At 41.7% G+C, this 20,153-nt stretch overlaps 1 protein-coding gene across 1 annotated transcript; it reads right to left on the bottom strand.

Annotated features, from left to right (window-relative positions):
- Positions 1–436: 436 nt before the first annotated feature.
- On the bottom strand, positions 437–19,852 carry ATG3 (autophagy related 3). The gene is made up of 12 exons (XM_053386133.1): positions 19,643–19,852; positions 16,155–16,196; positions 12,977–13,026; positions 12,014–12,084; positions 10,957–11,064; positions 10,620–10,669; positions 8,596–8,674; positions 6,387–6,421; positions 5,976–6,143; positions 4,350–4,477; positions 1,716–1,784; positions 437–677 (listed from the first exon to the last, which is right to left on the bottom strand). The coding sequence occupies exons 1-12, from the start codon at positions 19,712–19,714 to the stop codon at positions 596–598; spliced, it is 954 nt and encodes a 317-aa protein (XP_053242108.1). The 5' UTR covers positions 19,715–19,852; the 3' UTR covers positions 437–595.
- Between the last annotated feature and the right edge of the window lie 301 nt (positions 19,853–20,153).

Here is a 20,153-nt window from a genome sequence, read left to right as displayed (position 1 = left end):
TCTTTTCCTAGTCTTCACACCCAGTCATGCTTTCATTCCCATCTGATGTTCAAAGGAGCATGAGAGAAGTTGGGTTTCTAGCGTCAAATAAGGACCTAGACTAATGTGCACTTGGAAAATCAGATGTGCCTTAGATACATATTAAGATCTACCTAAGCGATTTGGTCAATTTACTCTGAAATGCCACTAGTCAGAAAACACACACTATTTCCACTTCATGTCTTGCTACAATTTTACTTTAAAATTTTCTCAGAAATTTAATTAAAAACAAACATGAATTGGGATCTTGGTTTGAGCTTTTCCTTTCTTTCTTTTCCCCAGTCTTCGCAGTACTGTATGTCAAAGAAAAAGAAAAACCCTCTATGTACCCACAGCACAGGAATGAAAAAAAGTGTTTTATTATTTATTTTTACACATAAAGGTCTTTATTAAAAAGTAAGGCTGGTAGTGGAATTTTATTTTGATGCATAAACTTGATAGAAGTGGTACATTACAGAAATTGTATACCATGGTGGATAAACAAGTCAGTCACAGGTATGGGTTATTCTTTTTAAAAATTAGAATCAATAATTAGCATAAACATTCTTTCCCCTAATTACATCGTAAAGTGCCTCGTGTAGTCATATTCTATTGTCGGAATGACTGCTTGTACAAATTTCAAAAAAATTAGAAGGTACCTGAATATTTAATTAAGGAAAATCAACCCAGTAGTTCCACAAGGAGAAGCAAGTTTTTAACCCCAAAGCAGCCAAGTAAAAACCACAAGTTTTAACAATTCAACCTTCCTCAATAGTCAAGCACCAATGTACCTCTTTGGAAAGAGATAGATAAGGCTACCAGTCTAGTCTAGTGGAACAGTTTTAATGGCCAGAGAGTGCCTCCCACATGCATAAATACGACTGAACAATTAGTTTTTATTATAGTTATTGCTGCCTGTGCAAACTAGGCCTATTGGGAACAATGGACTTAAGTAATCTGCTGGATCAGATCAAGCATCCATCCAGTGGCCAAACAGGTGTCTATGGGAAGCTTGTATGCAGTACAATGGTACTCTTTCCACTTGTGCTCACCAGTGACGAGTATTCAGAGACATACAGGCTCCAACAATTGTGGTAGAAAGTAGCTAAGATGGCTAGTATTAATTGATCAGTTTTATCGCTCATTCTAACTCAGGTGGATATCACCAATAGCACTGCATTAAGGAAAAAATTACATTGGATAGTATCCAACAATGTAGACTTCTGGAGGTGCAACAGAACTTCTCCTGCCTCTCCACACCCTATGTGACCTCCCCAAATATGGATGAACCCCCAGAACAGATTCAGGAGGAACACAGAAGAGAAGGGAGTAGGTAGAGATGTTCCACTGCACAGCCATACATCCTTGCACTAATAGAACTACTTCCCTGGACACCACTCATTTTTAGGCTTAGCCATGTGTGAACCATGGATTAATTATAAGAATCTTTTTGATTCACATCACCTAGTGATAGTCACACCCAAAGCAGGCCATTTTTATAAGGCAGTCACTCTGAGTTCCTTAGCATGGCTGAGCGTAGCAGTGCCCCCTGAAACTTGAACATGCGCTTGAGCAGGGGCTGGGAGGGGAAAGTGGGAGAACACATTCTGAATAATCAGTGCAAAGCAATCAGCGCAGAGCCCTTTTCTAAAAAACAGACACACACACCTATTTTTGGCAGTTAGATAAAAGGATACATATGAACTCCAAGTTCTCCCCCACCTTCTGCCACAGTTTCAATGATTTTCTTCATCACTTCCGCATGTCTGAAAGCAAATGGTGAATATCTTGAAATATACATATATTGCATTATTATATAATACAATAAGTTATTTGATTACAGTTTGTGTGCAAGATAGTTCTTGGCGGCAGAAGCAAGCAATGAGAATTGAAAAATAAAGTTTAAATAACTACTTCAAGCCATCTCTGGTTACTGCTTGGGCAACAGCAAAGCAAGTCTGCACTAGTATTCACTCTACTCCTATTTTATCATTGTTATTAGTAGAACTGGCAGAGATAATGTGGCAGCACGGGAGAACTGTATGCCAGCAAGGCTGGTATTACAACTTCCTCTCAATCCAATGCAGACTGAACAGGACCAGGGAGGTTATCAGGGATTAAATGGCTACTGGCCACAGCTAATGGATAGGCCTTCTAACGTAGAGTTAACACATAGGCATCCAAAGCAGACTACCTGGAGGTAGTATAGTATTTAACAGTTGCTTAAAACATTACTCAAACCAGTATTTCTTCCACCATCTATCGCAATCATCCTATTCAAGGACTTTGTTTCCAACAGAATCACAACAAGGAAACAGCAGTGCTGCATCAACTAGGGTTGCAGCCTTTGCGATGAACCTCATTAAGCACTCAGAACAGTCCCAAGTGGTGAGTATTTTACAACCAATTCCCAGTAACTCTTTCCCATAACATACCCTCACGCAACTGCTGAAGCTGGAAAAGTAAAAGGAAGACAGTGATGAGAGCAGGACAAGCAGCCCAACACCATCAGAGCCGATAACTATTGGAAGTCTTTTCCAAAACAACATGCTGAAAACTTGGGAGGATGCTGATGCTGAACACAACTTTGCATGTTAATTAACTAATGAAATACTTTAAGAAAGCTAAACAACATGAATGGAAAACTGCTGTTTTTAAACAATTCAGAAAATGAAAATGAAAAAAAGGATTCAGCCAACAGCAGAAGAACTCAAGGGACACCAGATTTTACTTCAAGTTGCGGAAGTGAAAACTGTGCCAGTCTATTAATCATCTTAGTGAGTTCATCGTGAATCCTACTAAGGAAATGATTGCCACATTTTTGAGAACAGATGTTGTGCAGCAGAATGAGGAAAATAAAGCTCAGCATAACACAATATTGGGAAACTCTGAGCAAACATTGGTTTCATATTATTCTTGCATTCTTATTGGGCTCCCGTTGCCCATTAACACCAGTGGCTTGTTATCAGGCTTAATACAATAAGTCTGTTGTACATGATAGACTTGCTATTTGATGTGCATTTAATAATAAAGTAGAGGAAAGCCCTTAGCATGCTAATCTCAGGAGATATTGCTTTCAACTCCTTCAGTTCAACTTGGTCAAACACAGACCTTGAAGTGGCCAAAATGGCAAAACAGCTGGACAACAGAGTTTGGCACTACATTTCGACTTCCTTTTCCAGACTTAAGGGGTCCAAACTTCTCAGTACGGGAATATTAACAGCAATATAGCCCCCACTCCTATTTGCTGACAGAAAAGGACTTGAGCTGCTTGTGCCCAATAAGAGTTATTTTTAAAAATCAGTCATGCTGTTATTCCCAGAGATTTCCATTCAGCATTGTTCAGTCTCTTTTGCCAGAGATGCTAAACTGTCCTTTTGACTACAAAGTCAAAGGGACTTTGCCAGAGTAAGGGCAAAAGGTGTTTCACCTGCTCTGGCAGAACACAGAACTGGACTTTTAAAATGAGTTTTAAAAGTTAGCATGCTCCTATTATTAAAATGAAGGAGAATCCCAGAATCTTCCCACCCTTTTAAACTGCAAAAACAATAAACAGCCTAAGCGGAACATTTAACTTCAACACCTTAAGCAGGTAACACTGTATTTCAAGAGTTCAACAAGAAGATTAGGGCTTTAGAGTGAAGACAAATGCATGTTCTGTCCATACAGCAAAGTGTGAGGTTTTGTGTAAACAGGCAGCCTGAAAATATTTTTTAAAAAATAAAACAAAGAAAACCAAGCAGCAGAGCCTGAAATTGCAGCTTGAAGCATGACAACTGTTCTCATTTCCAGGATGATTGCCTGACACCTTCTGGAGAGTTTGAAAAGTGGAAAAAAACCAGAAAATTTACTTTTAGTTGGCAAGGCCCCCAGCAGTCTGACTTCACAGTGGCCATCGAAGTCCAATGGGCAAAATCCAACAGCATCCACCCACTAGCAGGACACCACTGGCAGAACAGATTTCCTGTCTCCATGCAGCTCCCTAAAACACCCAAGATCTACTCCAGAGATTGGGAGAGCCTTTAAGAACACATGCAGGATGGGCTAGAGAGTTGCAGGGGAGGGGGAAAGGGAAGAAGAGGACTGCCCATTGCACGAGTGGAAGTCTGCTCAAATGACACTGTGCACTATGTAACAGACCCAAGAAATGAGAATGAGAGCAGTTTGAACTGAGTGCTGGGGAAAAGGGTTTCAAAGTTTAAGACCCATAATAAATACAATAAAGAATACAAAGATGCTAAAAAGTGGCCAGAATACAAAACACATTTCATCCACCAAAACTTTTTTCATGAATATTTTCATATGCTGTTAGAATGCAGACTGAAGCATACCTGCACGGATGAACTGAACACATTGGAGGTGGAGGAAGATGGGGATGGTTTTCAATTGTCACAGTCTTTTTGACATGGTCTTGACTAATATCTTCATACATATAGTCTACAGTTAATGGCTGTCGTTGCTAGAGAGAGAGAGAGACAGAGAAGTAAAGACAAATTGCATAGATTCCTTCTCTGTAATTAAACAAAGAATTTCAGCCAAGCAAATAGTGTTTTATTCTGGATTGCTTTATTTGATGTTTTAGTGTGTTGTTTTAGTGTGCTCTGGATATCTCCCGTTTGGACTACTCTGCGTGGGGCTACCTTTGAAGGCGACTCAGAAACTATAACTAATCCAGAACGCAGCTGCCAGACTGGTGACTCCGAGTGGCCGCTGGGACCATGTAATACTGGTTTTAAAGGATCTACATCCCCATATGTTTCCAAGCACAATTTAAAGTGCTGTTGCTGACCTTTAAAGCCCTAAACCACCTTGGCCCTGTATACCTGAAAGAGCATCTCCACCCCCATTGTTCAGCCTGACAGTGAGGTTCAGCTCCAAGGGCCTTCTGGTGCTTCCCTCACAGCAAGAAGTTACACTGAACCAGGCAGAGGGCCTTCTCAGTAGTGGTGCCTGCCCTGTGGAACGCCCTCCAATCAGATGCCAAGAAGATAATTATACAACTTGTAGAAGACATCTAAAGGCAACCCTGTATGAAGGTAAAGGGACCCCTGACCATTAAGTCCAGTAGTGGCCGACTCTGGGGTTGCGGCGCTCATCTCGCTTTATTGGCTGAGGGAGCCGGTGTACAGCTTCCAGGTCATGTGGCCAGCATAACTAAGCCGCTTCTGGCGAACCAGAGCAGCACACGGAAATGCTGTTTACCTTCCCGCCGGAGTGGTACCTATTTATCTACTTGCACTTTGATGTACTTTTGAACTGCTAGGTTGGCAGGAGCTGGGACCGAGCAATGGGAGCTCACCCCGTCATGGGGATTCGAACCGCAGAACTTCTGATCGGCAAGTCCTAGGCTCTGTGGTTTAACCCACAGCACCACCCGCGTCCCTTTATAGGGAACCCTGTATAGGGAAGTTCTAATGTTTGGTGTTTTATTATCTTTTTATATCTGCTGGAAACCATCCAGAGTGGCAGGGGCAATCAAGTCAGATAGGTGGGTAGAAATAATAAAATTATTATCATTAACTAATTTGATTTCCCCCCCATAAAAATTAAAGCAGTATAAAAATGAAACTAACAACAACAACATAAAACAGAACTTGCTTTGCAAGCCTCATACAGTAAGCCTGCAACTTAGGTGGGGGTTACATTCTGCAGATTGTACTTACAGCCAAAATCACATATAGTCAAAGCCCACTGGAATTGCAAAAATAAAAAAATATGTATTTGGTCAACAGGGAGCTGAGTGCAAGAAACAAGTTCCGTTATTTTCTTGCTGACTTCCAGTGCGCACCACAAAAGTAAGCTTCATGTAAGAGCGACACCAAAGAAAGCATTTGTTTGCAGAAGGCTGCATGATCTTTGACACAGTATGTCTGAGGCCCCTTACCATAACCTATTACCAATTTTATTGCACTACTGAGCTCTGAACAGATTCAAATAAGGAAAAAAGAATGTTGTACCTCATCATAACCAAATAACCAGAGCCTTGGTGTTTGGTAGTATTTGTCATATGTGATGTAAAGGTCATACGTCCTGGTCTGTAGGATAGCTTCTTCTTCCCCTCCTCCTCCTCCTCCATCAGCTTTTGCCTTGGCAGCTTCCACTATTTTTCTTGTATCCAATGTTGCCTGCTCAAGATTTTAAGAAATAAATTGATAGCTTTAAAATGTCAGCTGTTGCCCACTCCCCACCAAATTCAATGACTACAGGCATTAGGTGGTGGTATAAACTCTTTTCATTGAACTGGTGGTTAGTTTTTAATGAAAATATACATATGAAGTCCACATGCAGTTTTAAAAAGAATATGCTACTGGACATATGTTGAAGTCAGAAGAGACACTGCTGCTGCCCAATGAACACAGTGCACTTACATCATCTGTCTCCAATAGCCCACTCTCTTCATAATCTGAAAGGATATAAAAAGATCATGTTACTATTTACTGCTTTTGTTAAATATTTATGCGTGCCCAGGGTGTTCAAGGAAGATGCAGATTAAGAATGAAGTTGTCAAGTTTATAAAAATAGACTTTGCAGTGTATGCTGTAACAAAGAATGAATTCCTCAATATAAACATTAAATTATATTGAGGTGCACATGCTATGTTGTTAATCACTTGTCACCCCACCCACGGGATAAGCTGCTGTGTTGTCACAGAATGCTCACAAACATTCTCTGTGTCGAGTGGTAGGAAAAAGCAGGCAGGCTGAGGGCTGGGTAGAGTGCCCAAGAGGAAGGCAAAATCAGGATGAAAGAAAAGGAGCAGTGTAGGTTAAGACAGAGGAGCTCAAGCAAACTATAGAGAGTTAAGAAAAGGAAAAGAAGGGAAAGTGTGGTTGAAAAACCACTCATGGTTCAAAGGAGCTTTATGGTATAGCTCCCCCTGTAAATATAAATATATTCTATGGTGGAATTTTACCACTTTTTCTTTATGAAGATTATGAATTTGATTATATTTCCTAGCAGTTCACCTACAATTACTTCCTGAATTAGTTTTTATATTTAGGAGCATATACTTTTCTTATGTGTTCCAAAACTTAAAAGGGGCCAATTCTGTCCTCTTGGCATCTTTTTTCCATATTTGTTAATGACCACAGACAAGTGATTAGTAGAAATTAGGTGGAAACCAAATTTGTGTGAGCAGATTTAAGCTCAAGGCACTTCACCCTAATCTTCATGTGCCCCCAAAATCTGCTCCAGAGGGCTCCCCAAATGGCATGCCATTTCTGTCTCTTAAGATTACAGTGTAATTGTCATTATTTTAATTTGCCTTGGTATCATCCTTTCTACTAGGTTGGCTTTCTTAGCTTCTTTTCACCTAATCTGTCCCTTAAAGTATTGTGCCCTACTCATCAGAATGCCACTGAGTTGTCAGGCCAGTTGTGTGATTATAGTAATTTAAGACTACATCTTTTAAGTTCCTCTTATTGATTCGTTACTGGTTACTGACTACTGGTAGCGAATTTTAAAAATAAGAAGGTCTTATCAGTCTTTCACACTTGCACCCCACCTTTCCTCAAGACACTCAGGATGGCTAGAGAATCATGACTATTTGGATGGAGCAAAACAAAAATAATCTTGGGCTAGTTTTGTATCACTTACATTCCATCTTACATAACACAACGTAGAAACACAAATTTCTTCCATGTACCTCAACTCTAGTGACTCCTTGAATATATTACTTTTAAATTTATCGCTTCATGAAGGAAGTGCTTTAACTCTTTCCTGCAAGGGGTTCCAAGAGGCATTTTAACTTCACCACAACCCTGTGATGAAGTAACAGAGCTTCACAACTGTGCAGGTATTTGAATCTGATTTCCTACATTTGAGCCCAATACTCTAGTCCAGGGGTCGGCAACCTGCGGCCCATGGAGGTCATTTAACTGGCCCACAAGCCGTCCCTGGTCCAAGCCGCCTGGCAAGTCCCCGCACGCTGTGCTAAACTGGTACAGCGTGGGGACTTGCTTCCGCGGCGCAGAAAATTGTGTCTGCACAGGCGCCGGAAATCGTGTCAGCACAGGAAATCGCGGACATGCACGCTCACGTGCAATCCACCCCACGGAGGGATCTCTGCTGAAGTGAACCGGCCCAGGCGAGGTAAACCTTGCCGACCCCTGCTCTAGTCTCTACACCTCACTGGAAGTGATGAGTAACTCCCAATCAAAGCTCTTGCCTCAGAATTAAATCTATACAGATGAATCCCATTAAAAATTCATCTAACCTTCTTCTCATCTAAGACCTCCATTAAGAAAGTTTCCCCAGTACTTTCTCCTTTCTCAACTGTGTTCCAATGTTTATAAAATTCTTCCTAGCTTATCATTTTGGAGTCTCAGTTTGAATTCATTGCTTCTTGTCCACAAGAGCAACAACCCACCCCCCTCCACCTCAAGGGACTGTTTTATGAATTTAAATAACTGCAGTGAAGTTTGCAACGCTATGCAGGAAGGAATCTTCTGCAGAAAGAATTCTGTGCACAAAATGGACTCAAAAGTGCAATGATGGCAAAGTTATTGTTTTGCTTCTGCTTCATACCTAATAACAACATGCTCTAGTGAAGAATTCCTTGAAGTGAGTGGCCATTACCTTCCATATCAGCTGCCTCTCCCTCATCATCATCTTCATCATCACAAGACCCTGAGCGCTCTGGTAACTTTGTATTGTCCTTTGAAGACAAGAAAAAGCAATGTACCGTTTCAGTGTTCCTGACTAGAGCATTCATGCATCAAACTTAAGCAATCACTCAGCAATTCCATGAATGGGGATACTGAATCACTCTACCAACTTGCAAACTGGCCACTCGCTGTGGTACCAAAACACAAGGACCAAAAACGTACCAATAAATGTGTCAATAAAGCTTGTTTCTTGATCATCATGAAGGTATATGAAAATATTGTATGGCAGTAAAGCCCTGCTCTAAATGAAATCCAATGCAACGAGGTATAGCTAGTTTTTCAATTAAAATTCAAATTGTACAGCCCTCTCAAAGCATGTCGTATCCTTTTAAAAGTGGTGACCTCACATTCCTATGCTGCATCAGAGACTGCACACCCTGGCTGGGATAAAACTGAAGACAGCAACCACAAAGCATACAAACTTTACCACTCTTGAATACATTTTGTCTTTTGGGAAAATTAGAAATGTTTTGCCTAAGAATGAAGCACTTTTGCCAAGCATAAGACAACTCAGTCCAGCCATTTCTAGATCAGATAGGACAAGGGTAAACCTAACCATTCCCTCACCTGTGCAGTCTACGTCAAGGATGGGAAACCTGTGGACTCTATTCCCACCAGCCCCAGCCAGCACAGCCTCTGGTCAGGGATAAGGGCAGTTGCAGGCCAGCAACTTGTGTCCATATGCCTCCTCCATGACATATCCAGAGAGTGACAACGTGAGAACAGGCCTTTTCTGTGGTGGCTCCCTGCCTGTGAAATGCCTTCCCCATGGAGGCTTGCCTGGCATCTTCATTACATATATTTTGGTGCCAGGTGAAAACATTCCTCTCCTCTTCTCCCAGGCCAATCTCTGGCCTTTTAAACTGAAGGAGGGAAGGTTTGTCGCTTTTGTCTGTTACTATGCTATGTATGTTTGTTTGTGCCCTTATATTGTAAACCACCCTGTGATTCTCGGACGAAGGGTGGCATAGAAATTTAATAAATAAATAAAAACACTTGGACAGCCACAGGAGTCCCATCCCTGCTCTAGGTAACCAGCAGTTTGGGGGCTGCAATCTAACCACAAATTAGCTGCTCTCCTATCTAAACCAGCCGCCAAAACAAAATGATAAAAATGTGCTTTAAATCTTTGCACTGCTCTGGCTGGCTACCTTAACATTAGCCAACCTAAATTAACATGGCTCTGTTACCTGTGGGCTTCAGAAACTTTCCTGAATTTGTTTTCAGGAATATGCTTGTGTTTAATCTACAGAAGAGTGCCTCCCTCAATCCACAAGTACAGTGGTGCCCCGCAAGACGAATGCCTCGCAAGACGGAAAACTCGCTAGACGAAAGAGTTTTCCGTTTTGGAGGTGCTTCGCAAAACGAATCTCCTATGGGCTTGCTTCGCAAGACGAAAATGTCTTGCGAGTTCCTGCGGGGTTTTTTTCCTTTCCCCCCCTTTTTCTAAGACGCTAAGCCGTTTATCCGCTAAGCCGATAAGCCGCTAAAAGCCGCTAATAGCGCTAATCCGCTAATCTGTCAAAGGGCTTGCTTCGCAAGACGAAAAAACCGCTAGACGAAGAGACTCGCAGAACGGATTCTTTTCGTCTTGCGAGGCACCACTGTATGCAGTGGATTTACTGCTGTGGTTCATATTAGGCATCTAACCTACTGTTCCCATTCATTGGAGACATAACAGGGAAAATATTTTTTCTTCAGGGAGAGTAGTTACGCCAACAAGCATACCAAGTTGTTAGGTTTACTCAGTGCTATTTTTCTAGAAAAAGAGGTGCCGGAACTCATCGTGAACACCTCCCTTGTTCTCTTAGAATGGCAATGGTGCCCATTGAGAGGTGCCAGAACTGGGTTCCGGCAAGTTCCGGCTAAAAAGAAGCCCTGGGTTCACTTTGTATTACCCATCATAATATTAGCCACAGATTCACAAGTTAATACCTTGCTCTCCAGTGTGATCTCCTTAATGGATTCTGTCACTCCTGTAACACCTGTAGAGAGCACAGATATAGTCAGAACTAGGGAGAAACCTGCTAATATTTTGATTCTACAAACAGCTGCTCCCCACCCCAAACCCTGGGTGATGGCAACTGTGACTCATAATTTTCAATGGCTGCTTTTTCAAATGGTTAAGGATCGAGATTCAGTGAGGAAAACTAAAATCTGAAGATGGTCTCCAGGTCTGGACATTTATGTGTTCTAGAGCATTATTCAGAGTACACAAGAGGCCGCAAGCTGGGCATTTACAAGTTTAATATACAAGAGAAATATACAATACCTGCATTGTGATATGTGTCCACCCATCCTCCATCCCCATCATCTTCTTCTATAATGGCTTCCAGTTCATCCGAATACTCCATTTGTTTACATCGCTTATAGCATGGCACTACAAAAAACAGCAAACACTGTTCATTCACAAAATCAGCTGGAGATAAATTCTCCCAGGGTTTTCAGAACTGGAGGTTGGTGTATATACTTCACAAATCTCAGCACACGTTTTTGGAGCATGGGTTCGGTCTTAAGTGAAGCTTACTGCTCGGGGGAATCCAAATGTGTCCAGGCACAAAACGGATACTAACTTAGCTAGGAGCTAAAATACACTGAAAGCATTTAGCCAGCAGTGCAGATGTCACTTGAAACTTATATGCACTAAGGGCAAGTGCCTTCCTGAATTTTATTGAAGCATTTGATTCAGCATCACATAGAAGAACTGCTGCTTAAAAGCAGAAGACCTAAGGATCAGCATATGTACTGTAAGGTGGGTAAAGCCCTATTATACTATTTCCTAAGTATGACATAATCATAAAGAACTGGTACAGTATTTGAATGTTCTCTCAGTTTTGCATAAGGTACATGTTTATCAGCTTCATTCAGTTTTGTTGTTTTGGATCAAGACAGAAGCAGATATTGAAATAATTGTTCAGGCCTCTAGTCTAACCTGTTGCTGTGGGATAAGAACACCTGCCTGCCCTATGTCCCTCACCAATCGAGTCACCCAAGCCAGCCTACCCCATAGTGGTGCCCTCCTGATGGTCAGGGCTGATGGAGCTGTAGTCCAACACATCTGAACTACATTATGCATTGCATAAAGATGTTTACAGAACAGCACCAAATTACTCATACAAGTAATCCATACCACAAGCACAGTTTGCTTACCCATGTCATGCACATAGGGAAGCTAAGGATCTCAACAGTTCACATAGCGACTCTCAAGATATAAAACTGGGCACGCCTATCAAAGTTGGTTCAACAGCAAGTATGAAAGTAAAGATACATCTGCAGGGCTGTCGCTGGTGCATATTCAGTCACAATCACAGCACTAGTGCCAAACTTACCATTTCTAGTGACCAAGAACTGTTTGTCTGTTGGGAGATATGCCTTGACCTTTAACTCTTCTCCTGTAGCCCTTAAAAATATGAAGTAAGGCTGTGAAAAGCTGTGGACGATCAGAGACCAATTCTGGCTCTTATGCAACAGAATGTTTCTGCTAAAGCAGAAAAACACTCTGACCAGTTTCAAAGATTATTTGCCCTGTGGCACAAAAAGGGGGGGGGGGAGAAAAGAGAAAACTACCCAAGTAGTTTTCCCCCTTTGAAAGACAGACCTAGTTGTCTAGTGCATGGAATCCCAGTCTGCATTGCCACTTCTGCTAAATGATAAGAGCATTCTCAGAATTGCATTTCTTCTGCTTCCCCTTTTACAACATGCAATGCATCAAGCTTATTGTATCTGTTGCAGGAAGGAGAAAAGGGGCTTCTGTGAGCTCAAACCAAAGGAACTGCTCAAAGCCTGTTACAAGTTGTAGACAGATAGGCATTTTTCAATCCTACCATTCTTCTAATCCTAAAAAACACCTTTAAAGTGCGGCTAATGTTTCACTAACTATACATAAAAAACCCTCTTTTGGTATATTAAATATTTGTCTTTGTATCCTGATAAAGCTTAAAAGCTAAATTGAAAATGAAGTCAGTACAAGCTCATAAAAAATACAACACATATCTTGAGCAATTTCAAGTGTCCATGTTTTATGTTCAGAAGTCAAAGGAATTCAGAGCAGATACACTCAAGTAATGGTATGCAACTGAGAAGTAAGCCACATATGCTCAAGTCCATTCTGCAACACCCTCTCAAAAAAAGTAGGTGGGGTGGAGGGAAGAATTATACAAATTAGGCATCTTTGTATAGTTTCTCTCTCACACGCAGTGGGAAATACGTGCACATTCACAATCACCCGACAGTGAATGTGCTACCCATCCCTATATATTCCTTTGAGGTGGTTTCTGTAGAATCTTACTTACCATTGCCAAGTAGGACAGTGGTGAACTAAATGGTCTCCTGCTGCCACAAACTGCCAAACACAAAACAGAAGAAGGCTGAAAAATATCTGATATATACAGAGTTTCACCAGCCTCAGTAGCCTTAACATCGTGACTTATAGCTGTACAGAGTAAGTGTGAGATCAAATCCTACTGATACCAGCTCAGTAATTTGTCTTTCCCAATTCAGAGACAATTGCTCCTAGAACAATTTCTGCAGATGCATATACAAGAAAATATTTTGTCTGAATGGGACCGTCACACAATTAACTTGCCAACTGGAATGGGATTCCTGGATAGATTGTTAATGGGATGATCCACAAGCCAAGTGCAACAGCTGGAATTTACACACTAAATATTTTAAAGGCATATAGCCACAAGACATGCTCCAAAAATATAGTGATGAAAGCCAAAAAGAATCATGCATTAAATAATCACCATCACAAATAGTCACATCTAAGCAAGGTTCTTTCTTCTCTCTCTAGAGACAGAATGACAGAAAAACCATCTTTAATATATTAAATATTTATTGCAGTGTCAACTTCTTGGGACAGTGAGCAACAGCCACTTATATCTGCACTAAATAAACAACTACTAGGAAAATCTAGTGGACTGTCAGAACAGAGGAGAAGCAGAAATGCTTAGCTAACCACAATAGTTAACTGATCCATCTCCAAACAAGTCTTCCGCTTGTATCTCAAGTAGTGCAGGACTTTCCTTTCCCTTCCTCCCCTACATGCTCCCCAAATCTGTTTTGGGGAATCATTCAACACTTTGGAGCAGATTTTGAGGGTGTGTGGATGGCAGTGGAGGAGTGGGAAGTTCCACTGCACAAGCAGAAGTCTGCTGTGCTAACAGAACAGCAACACTCAATATAACCCTATATCTTTACATCTTGCTGAAATAACAAGATGGGGAGGGGAGAATTTTGTTACTGTTAGGATGTGTTTTCCGTTATGCACACTGTGTTAAGTTCAAAGCAGCGAAGGTCCAGTCTAAAAATCAGGCAAGCAGAGGGAGATAAATTATTATATTGATGCAAGTTTGCTGGTTAGCCCAGCATGGAATGTAAATATTCAGTGGCTTCATATAATAAGACAGATTAAAAAGAACCCATAAGCACTGCCATCAAAGATTAAATTATTATCGGTGAATCCCTCTGCAGTAAAAATCTGCCACTCCATCAACATTTAGGAATTAAGGTCAAAAAATCTAGCCTTAATTGCTAGCATTCAATTTTTAGAAGTTAATTTTTTTGCTGAACAAGTTGCTATTTCGGGTGGCAGAAAAAGGTTTGCAAGATCTTCCATAACCATCAGGTACTAGTGTTCCTTTTGATAAGAATTGTAATACAGTAGAAACAAATATTATGTCAAAACTGGACTAAACAGTTTCCTTTTTAAAAAGGGGAAAGAAAACAGGGAAGGCCTTAAGTTCAGTGCAAACTTCTGTATTCCTTTTTGTAACATCATTGGAAATGTTCTAGATCACAGTCATGAGCAAATACTTTCTTCTGCATTTGCAACTGACCATGCTACAGTAAAAAACATGAGTTCTGCCTCATCCATTTTGTGGTATGTGAAGGCAGGGGCCCAAAACTGACATGTGAATCTTGAGCATGCCTATTTTCTTCCTATAAAAATTCTTAACCCTACCTCTTGTGTCTTCTCCTTCTTTCACATGCTCCACGAGTCTTACACACTTACTTTGCAAGCACCTTTCAAATAAGTAGTGTCCCAAGGTAAAATATTAAGACCTAGATCGAGCAATCTGAAGTCTGTTTGATAATTCACTTCTGGGCCCAATTTAAGATGCTGATATTGAGCTTTAAAGCCGTAAACTGTTTGAGACCAGATTACAGTGAGGCCTTGGTTCTCAAATTTAATCTATTCCGGGAGTCCGTTCAACTCCCGAAACGGTTCGCAAACCAAGACAAGGCTTCCAATTGGCTGCAGGAGCTTCTTGCTCTCAATCAGAAGCCACGTCGGATGTTCGACTTCTGAAAAACGTTCGCAAACCGGAATACTCACTTCCAGGTTTGCGGCGTCCGGGAGCTGATTTGTCCAGAAGCCAAGCCGTTCAACTACCAAGGTACCACTGTACTTGGAAGTACTGTTTGCCATAAGATCAGATACAAGTACATATTTGCAGGACCCCCATTAAAAATATATTAGATTGGTGGGTACAATAGACAGAGCCTTTTCAGGTCCCACATCTTTGAACTCCCTCCTAAGAAGTTACATTTTGCTCCTTACCCATTTGCTTTTAGACGACTCTGATAGACCTTTTAATCTCAATCTGTCTTTAAATAAAATGGTGTACGGACTGGATTTTCAATGGCAAAGCTGTTTTGTGATAGTAATAGTTTGGGATCTCTTTATACTGCTGATTTTAGTTTAATTTTTTAAGCTACTGGAATTAAAGTGTTTTTAGGATCTTGATTGTAAGCTGCTTGTGAAAATGTTTGGTTTCAAAAGCAGCATATAAATCTTTAAATAAAATAACAGCATGACCCAAATTGGAAGGTACATGCAGGTATTTAGACACAGTCCACAGCTACACTAGTGAGGGGGACACAATGTCCCTCATTTACAAGGAAGGCTGCATAGACAAGAGCACCAATATACTGAGAAAACTCTAGAACATAGTAGAAGAACACCAAGGAAAATATTGATTGAAATGCTAAACAAGTACTTGAAAATATTATTGTGTTTGCTGTTGCAGACCTCCCAGGAAGAGGAAGCAGTTACAAATTTTGTAATATTTCCACATTTCCTCTTAAAATCATTTTTGAACAGCTGATGCGCTAATTTAAGAAGTGTACAAATCTCAGATTTTTGCCTGTAGCATCCCTCAAAGCAGCTTACAAATACCGTCCATTTTAGAATAGCTAGAAAAGGGATCTGTTTTGCAGCCCAATCCGATGCATTTTTACAGAGGAAAATCCAGTTGTGTGCACATACAATTTCAGTTGTAGTGGGTGTAGTAGTATATTCACAATTGTGAATGACTTTTCCAAGAAAATATGGACTAAATACTGGCATTTTGTCACAATTGTAGTTTGCATTAAGAGGAAATAGAAAACTCTGCAACAAGAACTTCTTGTTTTACTACTTTCAAAAAGTTACTTTGAAAAACAAGCCGACAAGTGTATACATACCTCTTCGGGAGTGATAACTCCAGTTTCTTTAAACTTTGATTCCTACAGTCAAAATAGAGAAGAAAAATAAAAAGATGACTTTTTAGATTTGAAAGTAAAGATCTCGGGATAAAGACAAGCTATACTGCCAGTCAAGTCAATATTACTAAGCTTCTAATCTACCTCATAAAATGATAGTGTTATATATCCTTGTGTATACTACCCTGAGATCCTTAAAGGCAAGACATAATGGGCAGTATTCAACTAAACACCAACCTTTAGCTATACAATGTAACTTCCCCATCCTCCCCTCTCCTCTTCCCATGTGCCCTCCATGCACCCCCTAAATCTGTCCTAGAGTTCCCCCAGCCTCTGGAGCAGATTTAGGGGGCTCATGGGGAGTGAGAAGGGAGCGGTACATTGCACAGCTAAAAGTCACTGCCCTAGGGTAAGTGTTTAATTGAATACTGTCCCAAATTAACAAAACGTACACTGACAAGTTTTGCAGTCTGGTTGGGAAACATGCCCAGAATTGGGGTGGGGTGGGGAAAATCAAAGATTGCTGTAGAATGAGAAATTCACTAAAAACTTTGCTCTGCTATATAACTACAAACTTTGACCAGGGTCATTTCTTATACCTCTTGCTTTCCACTGACATTTTAAATCCCTCGATCATCTGCAGCAAGCATAAAATTTGGCCCATATTTAAGAATACAATCAGGAAACACACAAATACAAAAGTTTGGGATTTTTCTATCTTCATTTTTAGGACATCCTAAAGTGGAAATTCAGATGAAGCCATAGAACCTTTAGATGAGCAAAAAGGGATGGATTCTGTAATACATAGCTCAAGGGTGCCAGAGTTATTTCCATTTCTGTTCACGAAGACAAATTTTGAGTTAGGATCCTTAAACTTCTGTTCCTAAAAGTGGTCTAGCATATTATATACATATATTTTAAGTCTTAAAACACGCATACTGTACATGTTTGCAACTTTTGTAGATTTGTAAACAAGCTACTGTTGTATATTTTGAAACAGATCTAGGTATACTGATTTAAGTACTTACAGAATATATTTACATATTGTTTGAGCTCCAACAGTATCATCTCTCACTTAGTGGCAGAAAGCATCTACATTTAAAAGTAATTCTTGTCATGCTTTTATGGGAGGAGAATAGGAGCACAGCAAACATTAAATGGAGGTTTATACCCACTCACCCCAGCTGTGAACATCACAAAACTGCCCCCCAACATGGCTACAAATGTTACTAAAAAAAAGTTCCCATTGGTGCCAAGAGTCTTTACTATTCCTTTTTGCCATTGACGAAGGGTGTTCATTTTGGGAGCAGAGTCACAGCAAAGAAGGGAAGGGATAAATTCCATTCTCCATCTGCTGTGCTTCCAATAACAGTAGTGTGAGCATCTATGATTAAGTAAAGAATACAGTGGTACCTCGGGATGTGAACGGGATCCGTTCCGGAGCCCCGTTCGCATCCTGAAGCAAATGCAACCTGCGTCCGCGGGTCGCTGCTTCCGCGCACGCACGTGACATCATTTTCTGTTCCTAAAAGTGGTCTAGCATATTATATACATATATTTTAAGTCTTAAAACACGCATACTGTACATGTTTGCAACTTTTGTAGATTTGTAAACAAGCTACTGTTGTATATTTTGAAACAGATCTAGGTATACTGATTTAAGTACTTACAGAATATATTTACATATTGTTTGAGCTCCAACAGTATCATCTCTCACTTAGTGGCAGAAAGCATCTACATTTAAAAATAATTCTTGTCATGCTTTTATGGGAGGAGAATAGGAGCACAGCAAACATTAAATGGAGGTTTATACCCACTCACCCCAGCTGTGAACATCACAAAACTGCCCCCCAACATGGCTACAAATGTTACTAAAAAAAAGTTCCCATTGGTGCCAAGAGTCTTTACTATTCCTTTTTGCCATTGACGAAGGGTGTTCATTTTGGGAACAGAGTCACAGCAAAGAAGGGAAGGGATAAATTCCATTCTCCATCTGCTGTGCTTCCAATAACAGTAGTGTGAGCATCTATGATTAAGTAAAGAATACAGTGGTACCTCGGGATGTGAACGGGATCCGTTCCGGAGCCCCGTTCACATCCTGAAGCAAATGCAACCTGCGTCCGCGGGTCGCTGCTTCCGCGCACGCACGTGACATCATTTTGACCGACTGCGCATGCGCGCGCGGCGAAACCCGGAAGTAACACGCTCCATTACTTCTGGGTCACCGCAGAGCGCAACCCGAAAATACTTAACTTCAAGCACATTTGTCCCGAGGTATGACTGTAAACAGAAGCATAGCTGCTTGTAATGCATTCAATGTAACATGCAGTTTGACCTTTACATACTTTCAGCTTATAATTTGCTTGGTTCTACATTATCACAAACTCCCATCTGTCATCTGTTTAAACAAGAACTGTTAAGCAATGACAATCATTCGGAGAGCTGCGGGGACTGAGTCCACATCTGCTTTTAAAAATGCCAACTATGAGCAGAGCCATTTACAAAGTTACAACTTCTAGGCTCCAGATACACACACCACCTGGATTTTTTCCATTCTTTCTCTGGCTCCTGAATAAATTATGCTTATTCTACTCTTCTCTGCAAGGACAGTGTCTCTTCTAAACGAGACAGAAGTATCCTTCCTTCTCCATGCATCAATGCAACACAGCAGCACCACTTATCCAAAGAAGCTGTCATATAGTGTTCTGTAAGAGCAGGGGAACATCCATTCTTTATGGCTCTGGAGTGCATTTATTCCTCAGAAACCTGAAGCAGTAACGAAAGACCTTTGTACTGAGCAAACATATTTAAGTTTGCGCTGCACCAGTTCTTTTGCAGGATACCTGTTCACAGACCAGTGAAACACATCAAAACACATAACCCGTTACCCATTGCAAATATCCCACCACCAGCACAGCAAATGTGCATTGTAAGCACACTGTTACCACATGACATACAGAACAAGGCCGCGCCACCTTCAGAGAGCAGGACAGGCCACCTTTGACAGCTCCTGGGGGAAAAACGTACAACCTGCACGGTTTTATGGGTCACACGGGGCCATTCCTCCTAAGAGGGGGATATAACAGAGGAGGGTTCCACTGTAGCCATTTTCCAGGGAGAGCAAAAAAAACAGTGGTGAGGAGAAACAGAAAAGGGTGCCTTGGCACTGCCGATTTGCTGTCGGCGTTTTGGCACAAAGCTTTCACGGGCTCCTTCTGGTCCACAACAAGGTAAAATTAAAAATATAAATAAAACGCGCTAGTCTTCAGGGTTGCACAAGGCTCTTGGTTGCCTATTTGAGGGCTGCTTCTGGGTTTCTCACCGACAGAAATGCTATTTTGGCGAGTGGGGGGGCGGAGAAAAAGCGGGGTCCCCCCATGAGAAGGAGCCTTGACAACGGGGACCCCCCCGCCCTTCCCTCCGGCTGCTGCCCCGCGCACTCCAATCCGTGACTGAGGGAGGGGCCTCACCTTCAGCACGGGAGTCAGGTACTCGGCCACCTCCAGCGCCTTCCCCTTCACCGTGTTAATGACGCTCTGCATCCTGCCGGTGCTGCGGGCGGGGCCAGGTGGGCGCCTCTCGCCGCCGCCGGCCACCGAACCGCAAAGCCAGCCCAACTGCTCGCCCCGCTTCCTGCCTCCCTTCCGGGCGATCGCCGCCACCAAGGACTCCGCCCCCTCCCCCCCGGTGCCTCCAATGAGGGTCGGAGGAGGGAGTCACGTGAGGGGGGACCCTGGACACGGGATTCGCTCATCACACTCCCTCCTCCGTCCTGTTCTGAGGCAGACGCAGAGTCCCGCGCCCTGAAAGGTATCTCTTGCGCCTGCGCAAAGAGGGGGCGGGGAAGAAAAAGGCTCCCGGCTGCGGACGGAGATAGTCGCCAGTAGAGATAGGAAAAAGAAGAGTCGCACGATTTTATTTCTTCCCCTTGTCAGGTCACACACGTCGGTAGCACCTCAATCCTTATTGGCGCTCCCGGTC

The sequence above is a fragment of the Podarcis raffonei genome, chromosome 4, assembly GCF_027172205.1.
Source record: "Podarcis raffonei isolate rPodRaf1 chromosome 4, rPodRaf1.pri, whole genome shotgun sequence".
NCBI lineage: Eukaryota > Metazoa > Chordata > Lepidosauria > Squamata > Lacertidae > Podarcis > Podarcis raffonei.
The sequence above is the reverse complement of the archived record's forward strand: the minus strand, read 5'-3'. Positions and strand labels throughout refer to the sequence as shown.